This window comes from Rhipicephalus microplus, chromosome 1 (assembly GCF_043290135.1).
Source record: "Rhipicephalus microplus isolate Deutch F79 chromosome 1, USDA_Rmic, whole genome shotgun sequence".
Lineage (NCBI taxonomy): Eukaryota > Metazoa > Arthropoda > Arachnida > Ixodida > Ixodidae > Rhipicephalus > Rhipicephalus microplus.
Window position 1 is genome coordinate 30,194,343 of NC_134700.1, and position 22,223 is coordinate 30,216,565.

The 22,223-nt window shown below is 46.1% G+C and overlaps 1 protein-coding gene across 3 annotated transcripts in view; it reads right to left on the minus strand.

The window, feature by feature from the left end:
- Window positions 1–22,223, minus strand: part of LOC142812623 (COP9 signalosome complex subunit 9) — a 148,445-nt gene that overhangs the window by 70,362 nt on the left and 55,860 nt on the right. For all 3 annotated transcript variants that reach the window (XM_075891640.1, XM_075891648.1, XM_075891634.1), the window contains exon 2: window positions 1,562–1,634. In XM_075891640.1, the coding sequence (XP_075747755.1) occupies window positions 1,562–1,634 (73 nt within the window). The remainder of the gene's footprint in view (window positions 1–1,561; window positions 1,635–22,223) is intronic.

The following is a 22,223-nucleotide window of genomic DNA, read 5'->3' on the forward strand; positions in this document are numbered from 1 at the left end:
GGCCTACAACATTTCCGCCTCCATCGAAAATGCAGCCGCCGCAGCCGGGATTCGATCCCGCGACCTGCGAGTCAGCAGCCGAGTACCTTAGCCACTAGACCACCGCGGCGGGGCACCTGCAAAGGTAGCAGCAGCCGTTTGGCCATCCTGCCCGCTTGGCATGTGCCGTGCCCTCTTATTTATTTATTACTAATACTTATTTTTCATTTTACCTAGTGAAAAGTCTTTAGCTTCAATAATCAATCTCCTCTACTGCTGTGAACATAATGTATAGATTTACTTTAGATCCAGACTTCTTCAGCCACTTCCTGGTAACGAAGTACCCCCTCAGGGAAGTGGAAAAAAGAAAAAAAGAAATGAATAAGCATCTTGCGATTAAGATTGCAGATATAATGAAGGTGCAAACTCTGCAAGCAACACCATCAATGCAGCAGCCAAGTGAGGAAAATTGACCTCTCTGTGATTTAATAAAGTGTTTGACATCTGTATTTGTGTCATATGCTGCGACACACATGCCACTGGCAAAATCCATGCGGTTAAGCCTGCTCGCTGCTTCTGTGCACCTAGTGATTTAACAGGGGCTATTAGATTATGCTTACTGGCCTAATAAGGCCTATTAGATTTTGCCTACTAGCCTAATAGAGGCTATTATATTGTGCCTATTAGCCTAGTACAGGCTATTAGAAACAGCCGACAAGCCTAATACAGGCTATTAAAATAGCCTATGACTTAATACATGATATTAGTTTATTCCTATGAGCCTTATACAGGCTATTAGAAACTGCCTAAGAGCCTAATACAGGCTATTAGAAATAGCCTATGAGCCTAATACAGGCTATAGGAAGTAGGCTACAAGTCTAATACAGGCTATTGGTCTTGTCCTATTAGTGTTGTCTATTAAAACTCGTACAGGCTATTAGTCTTATACGGTATTAGTCTAATACATGTATTAGTGTCCACAACCTAGTAGGGTATTAGTTTTTCTATTAGAATTTTCGCTAGCGCTGCTGAGATACTGCCTGCTAAGAACGGAGAGCCAGACACCATTCACGCGGCTAGAGTTGCATGCATCAGGTACTACCTTTCACAGTCTGCCTCCCTTTCACAGTCTGCCTCCAAGAAAACAGTAAGTTCCAGGGCTAACTTTCCACGGAGTCAAGAAACTCTGGCAAGATTAATACAGTTGCTGTGTTTTTCAGTATTGCCTCTACATTTTTTAGTATAGTTTATTGAAATTACATTTCTATGCAGTTGCTAAATTACCTTTCTGCAATCCTAAATTGGCCGTACTAAAGCCTTGCAAGCCAAGCATTTGATTTCTCGGCTTGTATTAGACAGGTTTCTCCAAAGTCTCCACAACTCCCTGTTAGCCTCAACACAAATGCACCAAACACACCATGAATACTGAAAGAAACACTATCAATGCTAAAATCCATTAACTTATGTCGCCAAACTGAGCCATGTCATACTTCAGCGCAAGCTGCATCCACAGCCTCTCTAGACAACATCTAAGGAAATGTGACAGGAAACAACCACCCAACAGACATTTTCTGTTACATACCATTGTAGAAGTCGGCATGGACTGACTTTTCATTTGCAGCCAGATCCATCAGCAGGCCCCCAGAACCTCCAGCCTGTAATGAATTCATCATCACGGATGGTAGAAAGCTGGTCTAGTTGGTGGACATTCATCATTCAAAAAAAGAGTGGAAACACAAACAAAAAACAGTACAAAACACAAATGGCAATTATGTTGTCTTTCCATGATGTGTGTGCATGCATGCATTTGCACACCTTACCTCTTTTTAGGACTACAAATGACAGCAAAAGCAGAATGCATTTGGTAATGACCTGCTCAAGAATCCCAAACAATGCCACTTTGTGAGTAAGCAATGTAAAAAGCTGACCAATTTCGCACAAGTTCATTTTCATTAGAAGACAAAAACCGATTACCTACTTTAAACCAATTCATCCCATGCTCTAGCTAGGCCCATATTATTGTGTACTGTCCTACTACACAATGAATGCCAAGATGGATGGCGCTTTGCAGTTCCACTGGTAGGATTCCAAGAAGTAATGTGTCAGTCCTCTGAAACACCCCAGGAGAGCACGGCCACTTTGAAGCAGCAAAATATTTAGGAGTGAAGCTCCTTGAGCTCCCACCGTGTCCGTCATAGTTGTGGTCCCCAGCATGACAAAACAGAGGTGTTGTGCCGATCATATACAGAGCATTCATAGCGAGCATACGGCTCAGAAATAGACCATATACAGGCGCTGCACCACTTGCAAGCTGCTCGAAAACAAACGCAGTAATCAAATGACATGATGTTGCCCACAAAACTGTTCGTAGAGCACACGAAGAGCGCATATGGTTTCAAAATAGAGCGAGGCAACCCTGCTTCCAAGCATTTCAATGCACAAGAACATGACTTATATTCCATTCTGCACACACTTACTCAAATAAAACATAAACTACACAGCTTTGCATGAGATGGTCTCACTCTCTCAACCCCATGGTAACAAAATACCAGTAGAAACTGCTGATAAAAGCGGCCACATCACAGCCCTCACCACAGTCATAGAGGGGTGCAAACGTAAAGTGCTCCATGCAGCAGCACCAACGACAACGTCATGACTCAACCCCGAGTTCCGAGCTCGAGAAGCAGCGGCAAAACAATGCCACGAAGCTAACACAGAGCCAAGAGCGCAGCAAGTTGCGGCTTGCCAACAACACCAACAGGAGCCCGCTGCTAAAGCTCAAACAGCTGCGGCTAGACGAAAATGTCAACAAGGTCCTAATAAGATCATTCCAGATAGTAATGAGTCCTAATAGGATTCTTCCAGCATAGATAGGCAAACTGACTCATGACTATAGACTCACTGAGACTAAGATTGGTCCACGAGTGAGTACGGGTGAGTAATATTTTAACGAGTTTAAGTCTGACTAAGCCCGGTTGAGGAAAATTTTCGTAAGTACAAGTTCGTGCAAGTCAGGTTGAAGTAGAAATTGGTGAGTCTGAGTTTGAGTGAGCCCTGAGCACAACATATATTTGGTAAGTGAATCCGAGCGAGCTCCACCTTTAATTACCGACACATGGGCCTATCTACTCAATTCTGCATTAATATTGATACAAAACAGCCGCTAAACACGGCTGCATGAAAGAGGAGGACGAAGTGGGTTTTTCCGTTGGATGCTGGTCTGGCGCAATCTTACTCGTCGAGTTCTGTGCGCTGTGAATAGATCAATAAACAAGTTACTTGTAACATTATTGGTGGAGGTGGACGACCCCTGTACCTCGATGGAGACGCGCAGCGGTCGCATCGATTGCTGCGATTGCTTCGATTGCTGGTACTTCCTCTACGCCGCCCTCGTCAGTCCAAGCCACCACCTACGTCACACTCCCACACCTCCGGGATCCCGGCACTTTCTCCGGTGATGGTACGATCGATCTCGACACTTGGCTGAAGCGGTACGAGCGCGTCAGTGAAACTCACCGCTGGGATCCCACGCTCATGCTCGCCAACGTGCTTTTCTACCTGGACGGCACACCCCGAACATGGTTTGAAAGCCACGAAGCCGACATAACGAGCTGGGATCTCTTCAAAGATACGCCACCTGTTTGGCGATTTATGTGGTCGTCAGCTCGCTGCGAAGAAGACTCTTGCTACACGGGCCCAGTCTTCTACCGAATCCTACGTCTCCTACATTCTTGACGTTTTGGCCCTTTGTTCCAAGGCCGACCAGTCCATGTCCGAAGACGAAAAGGTTAACCACGTCTTGAAAGGCATTGCCGACGATGCTTTCAACCTGCTGGTTTTTAACAACATCTCGAGGATCGACAACATCCTTAAAGAATGCCGACGTCTCGAACAAGCTAAAGCCCGCCGTGTAGCCCAAAACATCGTGCGCCTTCCGAACACAGCGGCCACCTCTTCGTGTGACGACGTCTTCCACCAGACCCCTCCATGTGACAACCTCACACGCATCATTCGTCGAAAGGTCGAGGCAGCACAACCGGTAGCCACGCCACTACCGACGCCTACGCCTTCCCCGACCACGATTTCTTTGATACAAGCCGTCGTTCGTCAAGAGCTATCGAATGTCGGCCTACATCCTGTACCTGCCGTATACTCTGCTGCGCCTTCTTTTCGTCCCCCTTCTGCTCCACGCATACAACGCAATCCGTCCGAATGGCGTACCCTTGATGACAGGCCCATATGTTTCAACTGTCGACGCGTTGGTCATATCGCACGTCACTGCCGCAGCCGCTGGGCTCCACCGTCCCATTATGCACCTCCGTATCACGCCACTTCTGCTTGCCAGTCGTCCCCATCACTTTCTCTTTCAACGCCGACCATATTTTCCGCTCCTACAGCACCTCTGAGCAGACCTCGCTACGACCGGTCACTGTCCCCTGCTCGCCGTCAGTCCCGGTCGCCCCCACAACGCCGTGCTGCCTCCCCGACCTATTCGCAGCATCTCCGACCGGAAAACTAGGCCGTGCAGCTTCTGGAGGTGGAGCTACGTTGACGACCTTCGTAAGAAATCCTCGATTAACGTTAACAACGAACCGGAACCTTTTGGACGTTACTGTTGACAATGTTCGTGTCAGTGCGTTGATAGATACTGGCGCGCATGTGTCCATTATGAATGCTAACCTTCGCCGCCGACTTAGAAAAGTTGTCACGCCCGCCCTCAACCGAGCTGTACGAGTCGCCGATAGAGGAACTGCCGCAATTCTTGACATGTGCTCTGCGCGAGTGTCTATTGGGGAGAGAAGCACTGTCGTTCTTTTCGCCGTTATTGAACATTGCCCTCATGAACTCATTCTCGGTATGGATTTTCTAGCCACGCACTCTGCCCTCATAGACTGTTCAGCTGGCTCTCTCCATCTCGATTTACCCCTCTTTTCCGAAACGCCTAGCCCACCGCAAACCAGCCTCTGCTGCATTGATTTCACGCGTCTCCCTCCTAACTCCGTCACACATGTCGACTTATCCTCCACGCCGCCAGTACCTGATGGTGATTACATGGTGGCCCCGCTTCCTGCAGTGATGCTTACGCATGGGGTTGCTGTGCCGCATATGATTCTGACGATTAAGAGAAACCGCACCTTCCTTCCACTGGTCAACTTTTCACTCACCACCCAAGTTCTGCCACAGGCCAAAATTACTGCTCTCCAAGATGACCATGTCGAGCCCTTCAGAGTTGACGATTGCTGCAGCTCAGTCAGTGGTTCCACTCCATCACGTTCTTGGGGTGTCGACATTGAGCGAATGGTGTCATCGGACCTCACGTCTGAGCAAGCTTCAGCGCTTTGCCGTTCTTGAGGGCTATCGTAGCATTTTCGACTTTGCCAGCAACTCTTTAGGCCAAACGACCATTGTCACCCATCGCATAAATACTGGCCATGCAACCCCCATTCACCGACGCCCCTACCGTGTGTCGGCATCGGAGCGTGCAATATTACAACATGAAGTCGGCAAAATGCTTGCGAAAAACATTATCGAGCCTTCATGCAGCCCCTGGGCTTCTCCAGTCGTCCTTGTGAAAAAGAAAGATGGAACATGGCGCTTTTGTGTGGATTACCGTCACCTTAACAAAATTACCAAAAAAGACGTTTCTCCTTTACCTCGCATCGACGACGCCCTCGACTGCCTGCACGGTGCCACCTATTTTTCAACTATTGACCTTCGGTCAAGGTACTGGCAGATAGCCGTCGACGAGATGGACCGTGAGAAGACCGCATTCATCACTCCTGATGGTTTTTATCAGTTTAAGGTGATACCCTTTGGACTCTGCAACGCACCAGCCACATTTGAAAGAATGATGGACTGATTGCTCCAAAGGTTGAAATGGTCCACCTGCTTGTGTTACCTTGACGATGTTATTGTCTTTTCGCCCACATTCGACTCGGATCTTGATCGTTTGTCAGCTATTTTGGACGTTTTTCGTCGAGCCGGACTCCAGCTTAACGCCTCCAAAGGCCACTTCGCTCGTCGCCAAATTTCCGTGCTTGGTCACCTTGTCGATGCCCAAGGCGTGCGTCCAGACCCAGAGAAAATTCGTGCAGTCACGAACTTTCCCGTTCCGAGGACCACAAAGGATGTCCGCAGTTTTATGGGGTTGTGCTCGTATTTCAGACGCTTTGTTAAGGACTTTGCGACCATTGCACACCCACTCACAGACCTCTTGAAGAAAGACGCCTCATTTACCTGGGGCCATGATCAAGCGTCATCGTTTTCGCAACTTACGACACTGCTTACAATGCCACCAATCTTGGCTCACTTTGATCCATTAGCCCCAACCGAGGTTCACACGGACGCCAGTGGACACGGCATAGGAGCTGTGCTAATGCAGCAACAACGCGGACACGACCGTGTTATAGCCTACGCAAGTCGACTACTATCTCCAGCCGAGCGCAACTATTCCATCACGGAGCGCGAGTGCCTCGCCCTTGTATGGGCAGTCGCCAAGTTTCGCCCATACCTGTACGGGCGCTCATTCCGTGTTGTCACGGATCATCACGCGCTCTGCTGGCTAGCCTCCCTGAAGGACCCCACGGGACGTCTCGCTCGTTGGGCTCTACGCCTTCAAGAGTACACGTTCTCTGTAATGTACAAAACAGGGCGATTACATCAGGATGTGGATTGTTTATCCCGCTACCCTGTTGACGAAGCAACCGATACCGACGCTATCACGGACGTTTTTTCCGTGTCGCAGCTGTTAACCATTGGCGAAGAGCAACGTCGGGATGCTTCTTTACGAGCCATCATTGACAAACTGGAGTCAACGCCACGCGAGCCGTCCCTACGAATGTTTTTGGTGAAAGACGGGATCCTATATCGCCGAAACCTTGATTCCTTCAGATCAGACTTACTTCCTGTCATCCCAGCGCACCTGCGTTCCTCTGTCCTGCATCAACTCCATGACGCTCCCATAACAGGCCATTTGGGCGTTTCTCGCACGTACGATCTAGTACGACGTCGGTTTTTTTGGCCTGGACTTGCCCGCTCTGTTCGACCCTATGTTGCCGCTTGTGAGCCCTGTCAGCGTCGCAAAACGCCGTCTGCCCTCCCAGCCGGCTACCTTCAGCCGATCGACGTTCGCAACGAGCCTTTCTTTCGAGTTGGTCTCGACCTGTTAAGCCCTTTTCCACTCTCCACAGCCGGAAATAAATGGATTGCTGTTGCCACGAACTACTCGACGCGGTACGCAATCACACGAGCGTTCCCGACCAGCTGCGCTACCGACGTTGCAGACTTTCTGCTGTACAACATAATATTAGTGCACGGTGCTCCCCGTCAACTTCTCACCGACAGTGGCCGCACGTTCTTATCAGCTGTCGTTCATGAAATCCTGAGGTCTTGTCATACCAAGCACAAATTTACTACGTCGTACCATCCCCAGTCAAATGGCCTCACGGAGCGCCTTAACAGGACCCTAACCGATATGCTTGCCAAATACATTGCGCCAGACCACCACGATTGGGACATTCATTTGCCGTATGTGACGTTCGCCTACAACTCATCTCGTCACAACACTGCCAGATATTCGCCCTTCTATCTACTATATGGCCGGGACCCAACTCTACCTTTAGACACGTTACTACCTGCGGCCACTGAATATGCTGGTGAAGCCATTGCCCGCGCCGACCACGCGCGCCAAGTCGCCCGTAACCGTCTACAGGCTTCACAGGCGCGCCAACAACAGCTCTACAATTCTCACCATAGGGACGTGCACTTTTCTCCGGGTTCTCTCGTGCTCCTCTAGTCACCTACTCGGCGTGTGGGACTGTCGGAAAAACTGTTGTCGCCCTACACTGGACCATTCCGTATCGTTCGCCAAGTGACAGACGTCACGTACGAGATTGTTCCAACTGATCCAACAAAGTCATCGTCAGCTCCGAGCGACATTGTTCACGTGGCTCGGCTAAAGCCCTATTACCCCCCTTCGACATCATCTGCGTAAATTTAGCACCGGGACGGTGCTTCTACCGCCGGGGGTTATGATACAAAACAGCCGCTAAACACGGCTGCATGAAAGAGGAGGACGAAGTGGGTTTTTTGCCTTGGATGCTGGTCTGGCGCCATCTTACTCGTCGAGTTCTGTGCGCTGTGAATAGATCATTAAACAAGTTACTCGTAACATTATCATTGTTATATCAGCTTAAGGAAAGAGGGTAAGCCCTATGCCCGCAATGTATTTTAGGCCAACTCTATGTATCTTTTTCTCTATAACCATAAAAGTTACAGCCGTTATTTTACTATCATTATGACCATAAGTCATTCTTCTTACTGAAGCAGAATTACTTCTGAAACTTGTAATGTCAATTTTTTGTATTTCTTTTTACTTCAGGAACCTAATTATTACCAATTATTTGGTATTAGATGTGTTAGAAAATACTTCCTCACACAAGAATAATTCTGCTTCAGTATATTCTCTAGCATGTTCTCTAAATACTAATGGAAATCTATGTTTCTAGATACAGTGGTTGCTGAGAAAAAGGTACATTAGTAAAAAAAAATCTGGTTCTGAGATAATTGCATTTGAAATAGAAAATATGCTGTATTTCAAAAGTGCCGATTAAAGGTCACTGTTAATAGGCACCAGCCACATACTCATCACCAATATCACTATTTCTTTTTGAGTAGAGGCGTCTGGACTGGCAGGCCTCCTTCGTCGCCTGCTTCGCAGCCCTGTCAGCGAAGTACTGTAGATGCAGGTCAAGTGCGCGAAAGCCCTGCACTGTGCAGCGACCTGGCGAAATTCCAAACGAGTTCAGCACATTCACATGAGCTATATTGCCATCATTAAAGTAATTACAGCATCAAGACTGCATACTTTCAGTGTTAAATGTCCAATAAACACGTTTTTTTTAGAGCATGCTACCACACGACACTGTTGAACAACTCGTTGGGGTTTCGAGTTTTCCCATGGAGGCATTTCGCAACTAATTTAGGATTAGCAAGTTGCTCATAAATTGTCTTGACAGCCTCAAGAACAGATGCCGAAAGGTGTTCTTCGTGAACATATAGTGAATTCAATAGTGAAGTGGGCTTTGTTGAATTTGCACCAGGTATCAGCGTACTTCGGGCAAAGGACATATGATGTATTGGTATCTCTTGATGCCATGTGGAAATTGTGGGTGTGCTGACACCCCCTGTAATGTTGATTGCGCCACGTGGTGCACGTGTCTCGCACAAAAGCCGCATTTCCAGGGTGACAACTATTGAGCGATAGGTGGCATTGTGTTTGCGAGCGGTGATCACCACTATAATGATCATAGTTGGTAGAGCGCTGGTGCTGGTGGTGACCCCTGGGGGAAGGCAAGCCTTGGTGGCAGGCGAGAGAATTGAGCGAGTCTCCTTCGGCTGGTGGCGGTTGACGCGAGCGGTTGTCTCTCCCAGTGGGCCCCCGGTACAGGGCACCGCGAGCAGTCTTCCAGGGCCCTTGTGGCAAGTTAGGCGTTAGCAACACTGCCTTGTTTGTCATGTCCTTGAGTGTTGTTTAATAATGTGCAAGGATGTCTTAGCTTGTTGATCACGATTGATGTTATAATTATTTGGCTGACGATATTGTCGATCAAAAAGCAGTTAAATAAATGTGTGTTATTGTTTCACTAGTTCTGATCGCGTCTGCTGTGTTGGTTTACTCCAACAGCGCGGTGATGGCGCTCGCCAACTTGAGACCCCACACTGGTGTCCAACCTGGGGCTCTTAGAGCATCGGACGACAGTTTTTGCAGTTCGGTACAAGCTTTTGTTTAGAGCCAGGGTAGAGTAGGCCTAGAGGGACTTTTTTGCTAACGTCGGAGGTGTGCTTTGTTGGGAAGCGAGGAGATCGGTTTTGTGACGTGTTTGAACTTGTCCGCAGATTGAGTTTTATTTTCTGCTTGCAAGTGTTTTTTGTTATTGTTGTTGGTTTGCAAGAACGTTATTGAGGTGGGACAAGAGCCATGCGGTCTGCATCCTGGGGTGAGCAAAGCTTAGAGCACGTGTATTGTAGGCCAGGCCCGAAGCGAGTGAGTACGAAAGCCTCATGGGTGGTCCGATTTTCTGTTAATAGCTTCTATCTCTTCTGGGCTCAGGGAGCCGGGCGTCATTGCTGTTTGGTATTGCGGCTCGACGCCACGGCGTCGCGACACTATCCGGGACGATGGACGCCGATCGCTCGATAAGCTGCTGTGTGCGGCGAGCGATAGGGCCACCTTAAAGAGTGGATGTCTCCTTGCGGCTGCCTCTTCTGCGCCTAGGCTGGGTGTATGCCAGTTGTTGTCGAGCGACTCATTAGGCCTAAGGCTCTGCGCAGCCGCCTGTCGCATGTGGCACAACTAGGTGGATCGTGGCGTGGAGGTGTTGCACTTTGCTTCCCTCACTTTTTTTTTTTTTTCATCTCGTGATGCAGGAGTGAAGAAAAAGTGATTTTTGTTGTATTTTGATGGGCGTCTCGGCTACCGCCGATGTATTAGCTAGCAGTACTGACCATCGTACCACGTGGGCGACGAGCCCGAAGCTCCCTTCCCTTTGGCCTACTGCATTGTTCTTTCTAATGTTTTGAAATGTATGCAGCGGGAGTGATGTAACTCGCGGCTGGCTGTCTTCTGCCAGCTGCAGGTTACATCAGCAGCTGGCATTCCTGGCCAGCGGCGTCAGCGCCGCTGGCCAGGAATGCGGTTGTGAGGTCGGGCGATGGAGATGCCTGGGACCTGCGCAAATGCCTGCAGTCCGGTGCCCTTGTGAGTGCTGGTCGCAACCGGGAGACGTGCCAGCGCAAGTGACGAATCGTAGCGCCGACGGAAACGTTGCTGTTACGGGACCGGTACTGAGGTGAAGTTATCGAAATGAACAGTGCAGCAGTGTCGACTGGCGGCGGTGTCGTGGTGCACAGACATTATGTAGGGACATGGGTTGTCATGTTTTATTAGAGCTTGTGCAGCAGATTTCTTTTCTTTCCAGAATATAATTTGAATTAAGGTTGGGAGAAAGTGGGGGTGCTGACAACCCCCTGTAAAATCGTTTGCGTCGCGTGGCATACGTGTCTCGCACAGAAGTCGTATTTCGATGGTGACAATTATCGAGTGATAGGTGGCGTAGTGTTCGCGAGCGGTGATCACCACTATCATCGTCATGGTTGGTAGAGCGGTAGCGCCGGCAGTGACCCTTGGGAGAAGGCAAGCCTTGGTGGCAAGCGACAGAGTTGAGCGAGTTTCTTTTGGCTGGTGGCGGTTGGCGCGATCGATTGTTTCTCGCAGTGGGCCCCCAGTGCACGGCACCGCAGGCCGTCTGCCGGGGCCCTAGTAGTGAGTCAGGCGTTAGCGACACCGCCTTGTTTATCATGTCCTTGAGTGTTGTCTAACATTGTGTAAGGATGTCTTAGCGTGTTGAGCTCGAGTGATGTTATAAGTATTTGGCTCACGATATCGTTGATCAAAAAGCAGTTAAATAAATGTGTGTTATTGTTTGGTTTGTTCCGACCGCGTCTGCTGTGTTCATTCACTCCAAGAATGTGGTGATGGCGCTCGCCAACTCGAGACCCTACAAAATACGTGGCCCAGACAGCCTTTCGCATGTCCTCTAAGCTGCTTTTATTTATTCTAATGGCTAAACGATAATACATTTAGATCTTTGTGAACAGCGACCGTAAACAACACGTGCAAAAAACACCCGCAAAGTAATTTTACCTGCGGCTAAGCATTGACACGGCAGATGAAGCAGTTGTTGCCGGACCGAATATGATTGCCACTAAACTTGTCAAAAAATTTGTGCCTTTCATTTGGGTGAATTTTTAGCTGCCCGCATGTGCGCTTAGGTGAAACGTACCTACAAGGGGTAAAGCAGGCCACCACATAAGTTTCAAAATATGAGTTTTATAGACAGAAAAAAAAGTAACGCTAGAACAAATGACTGATTCTGGTTCAGAAAAGGCTGCAGATTTCAAATTGCACAAAAAGAAACAAAAATAATTTTTAAATATATTTTTGGTTACCCTGTCCCCTAAAGCTTATGCTACTGTATTTATTCGCATAATTTACTCACACACTTTTTTATCGTGATTTTGGGGCTATCAGAAAGGAGTGTGCAAATTACGCGGTCATTTCCCGAATTCATAGGACATAATGTGCAATAGTTCTAGTGCACACACTATATACAGTAAAAACAATAAATTAAAGCACAAACAAAGTGTACTTGTTAATTAAACAGAATCATCACGTACTTTAACCAGTCAGATCCGGTCAGGGACGGTCCAGGGGGAATTGCTAATCAAAAGTTTCGATTGAGAAATATCGTCGCAGCCGCTATCACCGTCCTCCCAACGCGCATCGTCTTCGGTTTTGTCGAGCACTTTCAAATGCCTCATTTCCTTCATCTCAACAATGCTGGGTGAGACTAGGTCCCACGACATGGCGGTACCTAAGAACCTAAGCATTCGCATATAATTTAAAAAGCCTACTTTAATGGCAGAAAAATTGTATTAGCAAGCGCACACTTTGCTTCCTCCTGTGCCGATCGCGCCGATCGTCACACGATAAAGTTTTCGCTGAAGTGCTCGGTAGCGACACGGTTCCAGTTTTCTTTGGCCGACTTCACAACAGCGAGCTTGAATTTTGCCGTATATATATAATTCTCGTAGGCCATCGCAAGAGAAAAGGAAAAACGCGACGGACAGATGCAAGACTCAAACTTCCGAAATCAAACAAGCGTGCATTTCAGCGCGGACCTTGAGAAAGAGGGGAACAGTTGATGCAACAGGCGCTTCCTTGATTCCAATGCAGAAAATTGTCCATGCCGTTACACCTTACGCTTCCTTGATTCCAATGCAGAAAATTGTCCATGCCCTTACACTTTAATTAGTGACACCAGCATACGTTTTAATGGTAGAGATCATAGAGATAGGGAGAGGGAGGCAAACGTTCGAATAGAATGTAGATCAAGTAGTTCCGATGGGTACGGTGTTCTAGGGACCCTAGTTCGGGGAAGTCTTCACAATAAGGGGCTTCACACTCGCATTCTGTTACATTGTATTCGCCAGCTCGGCGAGGCGCACGCCCGTTCAATGCACACAATCGTACAAAGTATCTTAGTGCGCGTGCCAGTGAGCCGGCTTGGGCGGGTCGGGGCACGTAAATTATGCAAGTAAATTTTGTTTCTTGTAAAGCTGGCAAAATATTAGGGGTGCGCAAATTATGTGAGGGCACTAATTATGCGAGTAAATACGGTATATCTATTGGCAGCTATCTCAACATTGCGCTGCACCATATTTGTTGTTACGAGGTTTCGCACACTCTATCAGGGGAAATTTTTCATGAAAATATCTAGTGTGAATGGCATATTTCATAAAAACCTCGTCACTGGAATGAAACAGGTGATAACTCATATTGGATGGTACGAGATATTGCCACATTCCTTCCTCAACTTTTGTTATCGCCCCATTACACTGTAAGTAATTCATAGCGCAACCTGTGCCTGCAGTGTTTGAGAAGCTTTGGGACTGTACTAGATCATTTTATAGATTATTCTGGAAGTTATGTGGCCACTACCGATAATACTACAATATTCGATGGCACATGTATAAATGCCAACATGCTTCACCGCTTGTCAGTTTATCGACGGCCGACACTTTGTTTGCCGCTATCAGTGCCACTGTGTATTTCTGCAATCTGACTTGTCGTTTACCGGCCATAAGTTTAGCCAAATAAACAGTTTCATTTGGACAAATCCTCTCTACCTTTGTCAGCGTCGCAACCCCGTGACATTTGGTGGATGTGCTTTTCAGTCCATGTACCAAACGCCACCCTCAAGCCATGAGCCAAGCCCACACCGTCAAGAAGATATCGATGCCATCACTGAGCAACACGCCAGCTGCCAGTAGCAATGACTTTCACCATAGTTACGGGCCTCTACCTAAAAAGACCCAGCTAACCACAACCTTGACATCAACCACGCCGACAATGACAGCCTCTGTGCAATCTGCATCAATCCTGCTCTGGCAACTGAAGGAACAGCCAACATTCCGCAATCCACCACTCAAAGACCCCAAGAAGCTATCTCAAAAGGTTCCACCGAGTCGCCCTTTTCAACGATTGGACCAACCTGCAAGATTCAGCTCAGACAGTTTATTTGATTTGAAAACTGAGAAGCCACACTTACAACCTGAGACCTTTTTCGTGCCACATTTCTTGACACCTTCATAAGCATCCTTTGAAAGGAAAAAGCCGATACCAACTGGAGAGTCATGTACAGCTCCCAAACGAAAACGTCAAAATGTACACCGCGAAAATGATGCTCCTGTTTTGCCATGCCGATCCCCCCATAAGCGAAGAGAAGAAGCTTCATTTCCTGATGCAGAAAGTTAAGGAGGAACTTCCCGCAGGCCTCGTACACAACCCACAACAGTCACGGAATTCGTCTCTGAGGCCAAGACGATTGAAAAGGCCCTGAAAATGCGTATGAGGCAGTGCACCTGCTACAATTCCACGACGACCTACGAGGAGGTTCAGCCGTTTCAAACTGGCCACCTGCACCAGACTATCAGAGCCATTGAACGGGAAGAGCTCCGTAAATTGCTGCCACCTTCCCAGCATTCAGTGGACCCGATAGCCGATGTCATATGCCAAGAAATTCAACAATTTCTCAGGAGTCAGCGTAACCTGAGCCACAGATCATGAGCCAAGCTTCTGTAACCTGACGCCACTCTACCCCGCCGCGTCCACATCAAGACGTCGCAGAGCCGCACTACCGTCGCCAGACACTGCCGTCACCATATTGTTCGCCTATTAGCGTACCACGCCAAGGAAAATCGACGTCTAGCGTGCCCCTGACAACCGCCCGCTGTGCTATCACTGCAGACAAGCAAACCGCACATACAGCCGCTGCCAGTACCACAAAATGGGCCTACATGGCTTCACCACCAACACATCATCCCCACAGCGCGGTGAGCGGACAAATGACATTGTCTACTTGGCAAGCACTGAACAGGCACCCCGACAATCATCACATTCATCATCTCCTGGACCCTACCAATCCTCTCAGCGACGACACCAGTACAAGGGCTCCTACTGCGGCTGTTCTGTCAGCCCATATTCAGAAAACTAAGGACAGCAACTGATGGAGGTGCGATTGCTGTGCCATGAACAACCGAAGATCCTCCTATGAAGACCAGGCAACCCGCACACAGCAACGATGTCGGAACTTCGTGGCCACTGGCGATAATGCTAGAATACTTGAAGGCACATGTAATAAATGCCGATGCCCTTCAGCACTTGTCAGTTCATCGACAGCCGACGCTCTGTTCGTCGTTATCAGTGCCACTGTGTATCGCTGTTATCTGACTCGCCATTTACCAGCAACAAGTTCGGCCAAATAAACAGTTTAATTCGCACAAGTCGTCTCTTCGTTGATCAGCGTCACGACCCCATGACAATATATAATGGCGTATCATATAAAGTACTGATTGCGCAAAATATTTTTTTAAAGAGCATTCACCCCAAGATTGAAAAGGCTGATTGGACTCGTGGGTCGAAACACTCAGGCTCACTCTTACTCGGGTTAAGTTGCGAGTATGAGCGAGTCCGGCTGAGTAAAATGTTGGTGGGTGTCTGAGCGAGTCCAATCAAGAAAAGGCACAGTTAGCCTCAGTCTTAGTGAGTCCTCAATGCAAACTATATTTCCGGAGCAAGTCTAAGTGAGCTCTCTTTTTTTTTCTAACCCACGCCTTCCAGGTCGACCTACTTGGTAACAACTGGTTGGTGAAACACATGTTCAACACTTACTCCCTACGCTGCATGTCCAACAACCAACCAAGTACGGTCTAGAGCAAGTAAACTGGCATAGTGTTTGCCAACTTTCAAATGGTCATGATCAAAACACCACTGTCGTTCACATTCTGTGATTGATTGATTTGTAGGGTTTAACGTCCCAAAACCACCATATGATTATGAGAGACGCCGTAGTGGAGGGCTCCGGAAATTTCGACCACCTGGGGTTCTTTAACGTGCACCCAAATCTGAACACACGAGCCTACAACATTTCCACCTCCATCAGAAATGCAGCCGCCGCACATTCTGTGATTATAAAGCAGGTATGTTCAGAGCAAAATGCAAGCTCTAGTTTCATGTATATAATTAAACAGTTTCGAGCTCATAAACATTTTCATAGTCATTAAAAAAAATTTCGTAATCATCCAAGAAGCTTCGCTCAACCATTATCATTCAACTTCGTGAATCTGCTGCCATTTTTTAAATTTATATGCGATAACATTAAGAGCACATGTATCGAAAATTCTAGCGTCGGTTTCGTTCGACTGAAAATGGAGAACTATGCAAATAAAAGAAATGATGAAAAACCCGAGGTCAGGGTGGCGACCAAACCAGGGTCGTCTGGGTCCGAGCGGGGATTTAACCCGGGTCATTTGCGTGGCAAGCGGATGTTCTACCACCCAGCCACGCATCTGCTTGTGAACACAGAGAAAATAATTTCCTCTTCGTGGATATTCAGTGAAACTAGCTATCATGCCTTACAAGCACACGTGTCCTGTATACAGGCTTCACTATGCAACATGAAATGTTCCAGTAATGATGCGTGGTACAAACGCCCATTGCCAGCAGGCATCAGAACATGGGATTATCATAATGGCTTCATGGTTTAGAGCCGGCCACCCACTATAAAAGGCACACACGCTACTGCACCTATGACACACTACTGCACACTTTCATGACTATGTGATCATAACACACTGAGCTCCTGGCATAAATTTATAGCCTTGATTTGAATAAAATGCTTCATTTTAAATGAGCAGAAGTGGCAGACACATTCCTCTTCACACAGCATAAGTGGAGGCGCTGAGTTACAGCGAATCAGGCACACATCGCAGAACTATTTTGGTATGAATGAATGCTACGCGTGAGCTGGCTGCTTGGGGCAACATTGGCACCTGACAGTGTGCTAACGTGTCTACGAAACTGTACTTCCCTTTTAAGAAACATGCCAGACGAGATGAACACAAAGAAACAACGCATTGAAAGAGCCAGTGCTGTGGAATTACCACTCTATAATTGGAATGAATCTGAAATCATTCCATAATTTTAAGGCCCTTTTTAACTGAATGGAATGGGAATGAAATTATGTTTTTCTTCCAAAAATAGAGCATGTTTTTGTATAGGGGCTGTTTTTCAGACTTAGAAAATTATTTATTTATTTATTTATTTATTTATTTATTTATTTATTTATACTGTTAGCCCCAGTTACAGGGTGGTAGACAACAAAAGAAATATTACTAACAAAACTTCTCAGTACGACACAAAGACGCATTTTCGTAGACAAATCCAAGAGCAAGTTTGAGTACAGATACCATTTGCACGCAGTGGCAAGCTATAGCGACAACAAAGACAAGCAACACGTGTTCAACAACCGAGGTCTCATCGGCCACGCACAACATCCCCGCATACAAGCGACGCAACAAGTGTTCTGCAATGGAATGCGCAGGAACTGCATCAAGAAACACGTGTATAGCGCGTGTGCAAGACAGGAGCACAAGGAAATGCAAGAACACACGAATAAAACGCTACAGCAGCTATTAATCACTTATAAGTGAGTAATCACGAAGCAAGGACGACTCAAACTGATTAACTGTGACTGCAAAAATTGCAGCCTGTGGAAGGGCATTCCAGTCTTCTATTGTTTTCCGTAGGAACGAATATTTAAAACTGTCTACCGAGGCATTAATTGCGAGAAACTGGCCCGCATGGCTACCCCTGACGATGCGAGTGTTCCTTGGTTTTAAATACGAACTAGTGTTTTAAATACGAACTAGTTTAGGGAATTGATTTTTAGCATGAAAAGAAACTTCAACCTAGCTATTCTCCGTCGGTCTGAAAGGCCAGGTAGTTTAAGATGACTTAGCATGTCACTAACCGAATCAGTGCTTCTGAGTCTCGATAGAATAAACCTAGCTGCTCGCCTTTGTATTTTTTCGATCTTATGAATCTGACATCTCCGATACGGATCCCATATAATACTCGCATATTCTAGCGTAGGCCGCACGAGCGTTAAATATGCCGTAAGCTTTGCTTTGGTTGATGCCAGTTTCAATTTTCTTTTTAAAAACCACAGCTTCTTTCCTGCAACGCTGCACAAGTGGTTAATGTGAGTTTCCCAACTGAAGTATTCAGATAGGATGACACCCAAGTACTTAAAATGCGTTACTCGCTCTAACTCATGCCCGTCTAATCGGTAGGCAAACGCCAACACATTTTTTACGTTTTTTGTGACTGTCATGTACGAGGTTTAGCAATAGTTAACTTTCATTTTCCTATTCTTGCACCAGTCGCCTAAACTATCCAGTGCAGCGTTTAAAGCGAGCTGGTCGTTACGATGATTTGTTCTCGAGCATATAAGGCAATCGTCTGCGAACAGGCAAAGCTTAATATTAGGTGAAACTGTTTCTGCAATGTTGATGTAGCACAAGAAGAGCACCGGGCCGAGCACGGAGCCCTGGGCGACACCAGAAGTCACACCTAAAGTACAGGATTTCACACCATTGATTTCATTAAATTGTGTCCTGTTAGAAAGGTACGATTTAAGCCACTCTATCCACTTCCTATTTACGCCAAGGCGTACCAGTTTCTCTATCAGCTGCGCATGGGGAACACGATCAAAAGTCTTTGACAAATCAAGGCAAACTGCATCAATTTGACCCTTTTTATTTAGACATTGTGCAAAATCGTAGGTGGTTTCTACTAGCTAAGTAATAGTTGATAAAATCCGCCGAAAACCATGTTGGCTAGGGGACCAGAATAGTCGAATCCTCAAGGTACTTGTACAGGCATTTTGACACGACATGTTCCAGTATTTTACAGCATGTGCATGTAAATGAGATTGGTCTGTAATTGTCAATGCTGCATTTTGCTCCAGACTTATGAACAGGGACTACCTTGGCAGTTAACCAGTAATTGGTAATGCATTTTGCTCTAGGGATGCTTTGAAAATAACCAATAGGTATTTCGCAATTCACTCTTAGTAAAGTAAATAATTAGTAAAGAAGCACCTTGATTTGAACAATAAATTGGTATTTTGGAACATACCTTGCTACACCCTTAATTGCTACTACTGAAATATCACATTCAAATTATTCGTATAGGCCTGAGCACATGTTTTTTGGAAGTCAAAGGCCACAATGCTTTCTCAAGGTCCACTTTTAGTTTGCTTGATCAAAGAATAGGTGGGTGTAAAAGTGTAAATGATTTGCCAATTTGCAAAAGAGATACCAAGGAAATAAATGGATTATCTCAACAGACACTATAAACACTTAAGCTTCATTTGAAGAGTTGAATGCGATAGCAAAATCCTGTCCCTAGTGTTTACTTCAATTACACAGTGCATACTTTTCATTGTAATATGTTATTTTAAAAGCTTTAGTTATAGATTACTACAATAAAATTGAAGTGGCTTGTGTGAGTAGAGCTTTTGCGTATGGCTGCTGCATTCTGTGTAATGGCTGGCACCATAGGCATTCACACGGGGAGGGGAGAGAAGGGGGCACAAAATTAGGGCCATAGATTGACATGATAGGAAGGGGAGTACAACGAAAAACCTTGATCGCCCCTGGAGGGGAACCCTGCCCACGCTTATAGGTGGCATGCTTTAAAGCACAAGTAATTATGTGGGTGAAATGTTTTCTAACTTGCTACGCACCCAATACAAGGTCTTATGGTCTTCAGAGTATACGCGCAGTAACATGTCTGCCTTTCGTAATGGGTGGCCGGCTTTAAACTACGAAGTAATCATAATCACATATTCTGATGGCTGATCCCTTGTACTACACAATATTACTGTGATATTGCACGTGGTATAGTGAAGCCTGTATACAGGACACATGTGTTTCTGAAGCAAGAAAGTTATTTTGAAGGCAGTTCCAAGCAGAGGGAGTTATTTTAACTACATTTCCAAACAGGAGTGTAGCTCTGTGGTAGAACACCTGGTTGCCACACAAACAATGTGGGTTGGATCCTAATTCAGATCCGTAAACTTTTATTATTTGCATCTTTCAAGATTTTTCAGTCATAGACAAGGTGATGATATTTCAATGGCAACCTATGACGCCCATGCTGACGTCGACACCAACGCTAGAATTTCTGCAAAACAGGCTCTTTAACGTTATTGCGTTAATATTAAACCATAGCCATTCGTTCAAACATGCTGACCATACAAATGCTATGGACAGCTGTGGAACTGCTCCTTTGAAAACTAGTGAAGAGATTGTACCACGTGATATATGTGACCAAGCTACCTTGGTAGTGTGTTTTGTGTACTTTTGCAGTTATTAATGCGTCTGATGACATTAACTCTATGGGGCATTCATTCCGATCTCAAAAAAACTATCATTATGCCTTTCCAAGGTTGAGGAATTGCAGGAATGAAATCGAACCACCCGGCCATTTATGAAATGGGAATGGACTCATTTTTTTTTTTTTTCATTCAGAGGAATTGAAAGTATTAAAATTATGACGAGTTCTAATTGCCCAAAATGAAATTATAATAGAATGAAGGTGCTCAATCCGAAACACTGGAAGGAACTTATCGTAAATGTAAAGGCCATGAAGCATTACTTAAATTTATCAGGAGTACTGTAAGAAAGTGGAAGATATAAAAGCAGAATTCGTAAAGCCTGCAGAGTGATCGAAGCGCAGTGTAAAGCACACTCGGAATCTGCTGTCGCAAACCATGAGGTTATGGGTTTCACTCCCATTGATGAAACTTTTTTCTTTGTCTTCTGGTCATGTGCAATTTTTTCTACGTCATTTACGTGATGGAAATGCATCACTGAAGTCATGGTGGTCCCCAGCGTAAAATGCCTACACAATAAACACTCGTCAGTTCTTCTTAGTCGGCATCTGTGGTGACACGACTTCTTTCTTGTGTTCCCGTGTGCACGCCCTGTCGATTGGATAATTAACTGGCTAGTTACTCTAAGAACTGGACAAATCATTGATAACAGGCTATAGGGAGTGTTTGTGTTCCCCTTGAAAGAATATCCAGTGGAATCTCTGCAGGTAGAGTGACCACTCATTCGATTCGATGAAGAAGCTTATTATGGGGATGGTGCAAAAAGCACCTGTAGAAAGACAAATGCCCCAACGATGAACAGGGTCAAGCACCTTCACGACGTTTGGTGTCTAAGACCAATAGATTAATGCCCAGTAATCTGGGAGTTTGCGTATGATGTTTTTGTACAGATTCATCAGACACCACTTCTCACAACTCAAAGTTGAGAGTGATTGATTTGTGGGGTTTAACGTCCCAAAACCACCATATGATTATGAGAGACGCCGTAGTGGGGGGCTCTGGAAATTTCTACCACCTGGGGGTTCTTAACGTGCACCTAAATCTGAGCACACGGGCCTACAACATTTCCGCCTCTATCGGAAATGCAGCCGCCGCAGCCGGGATTCGATCCTGCGACCTGCGGGTCAGCAGCCTAGTACCTTAGCCACTAGACCACCACAGCAGGGCAGTTGAGAGCCAAAACACTTTAAGAATATTTCCTATATTGATACATTCGGTGCCAATATGCTTGATGTGGAATGCGAAGGTTAGCTTGGTTTCTAGGATTATGCCTGAGAATTTGTGCTCAGTCTTTACAGGTCAATGTCAAGATAGGAAAAAAGGCCTCTCCTCTGAGAGAATAAGAAGCAGATGCTTTTATGTGCAATGGGCAGAAGCCATCCTCATCTGCCCATTTGGCCACATTGTCTTCACAATGGGTATTAAATTGTTTATTGCAGATCAACCGTGTCAAAATCCAATAGAGCCATGGTCAAGCAATTTGTTTGTTTCCAAGAAATGTAGCATCCATTTTGTAAATCATCTTTTCAAATAATTTGTAAAGACAGTCTTTCAGCAATACAGACCAGTAACTAAATACTCGAACTGGGTACTCGACCTGTTTCACGGTAGGAATTCAATCCCCTCAGTCCTATAACAAAAAGAATCTCGCCAAAAAACCATACACTGTCATAGAGGCTATAAAAAGTTTGGCATTTCAGAAGACAAATGCTTCAGTTTTATATTACAAGATGAGAGCCCAGAGCACACTTTTTGCAGTTGTTAGGTGCTGCTTACAGCTAAGGAGAATGGTTGCTTTTAGGCCTCATTTTTCGCACACTTTGTTTCGAGCTTGTGTCACTTTGTCTGTGACAATACAAAAAATATTAGGAAGGGGAAGAT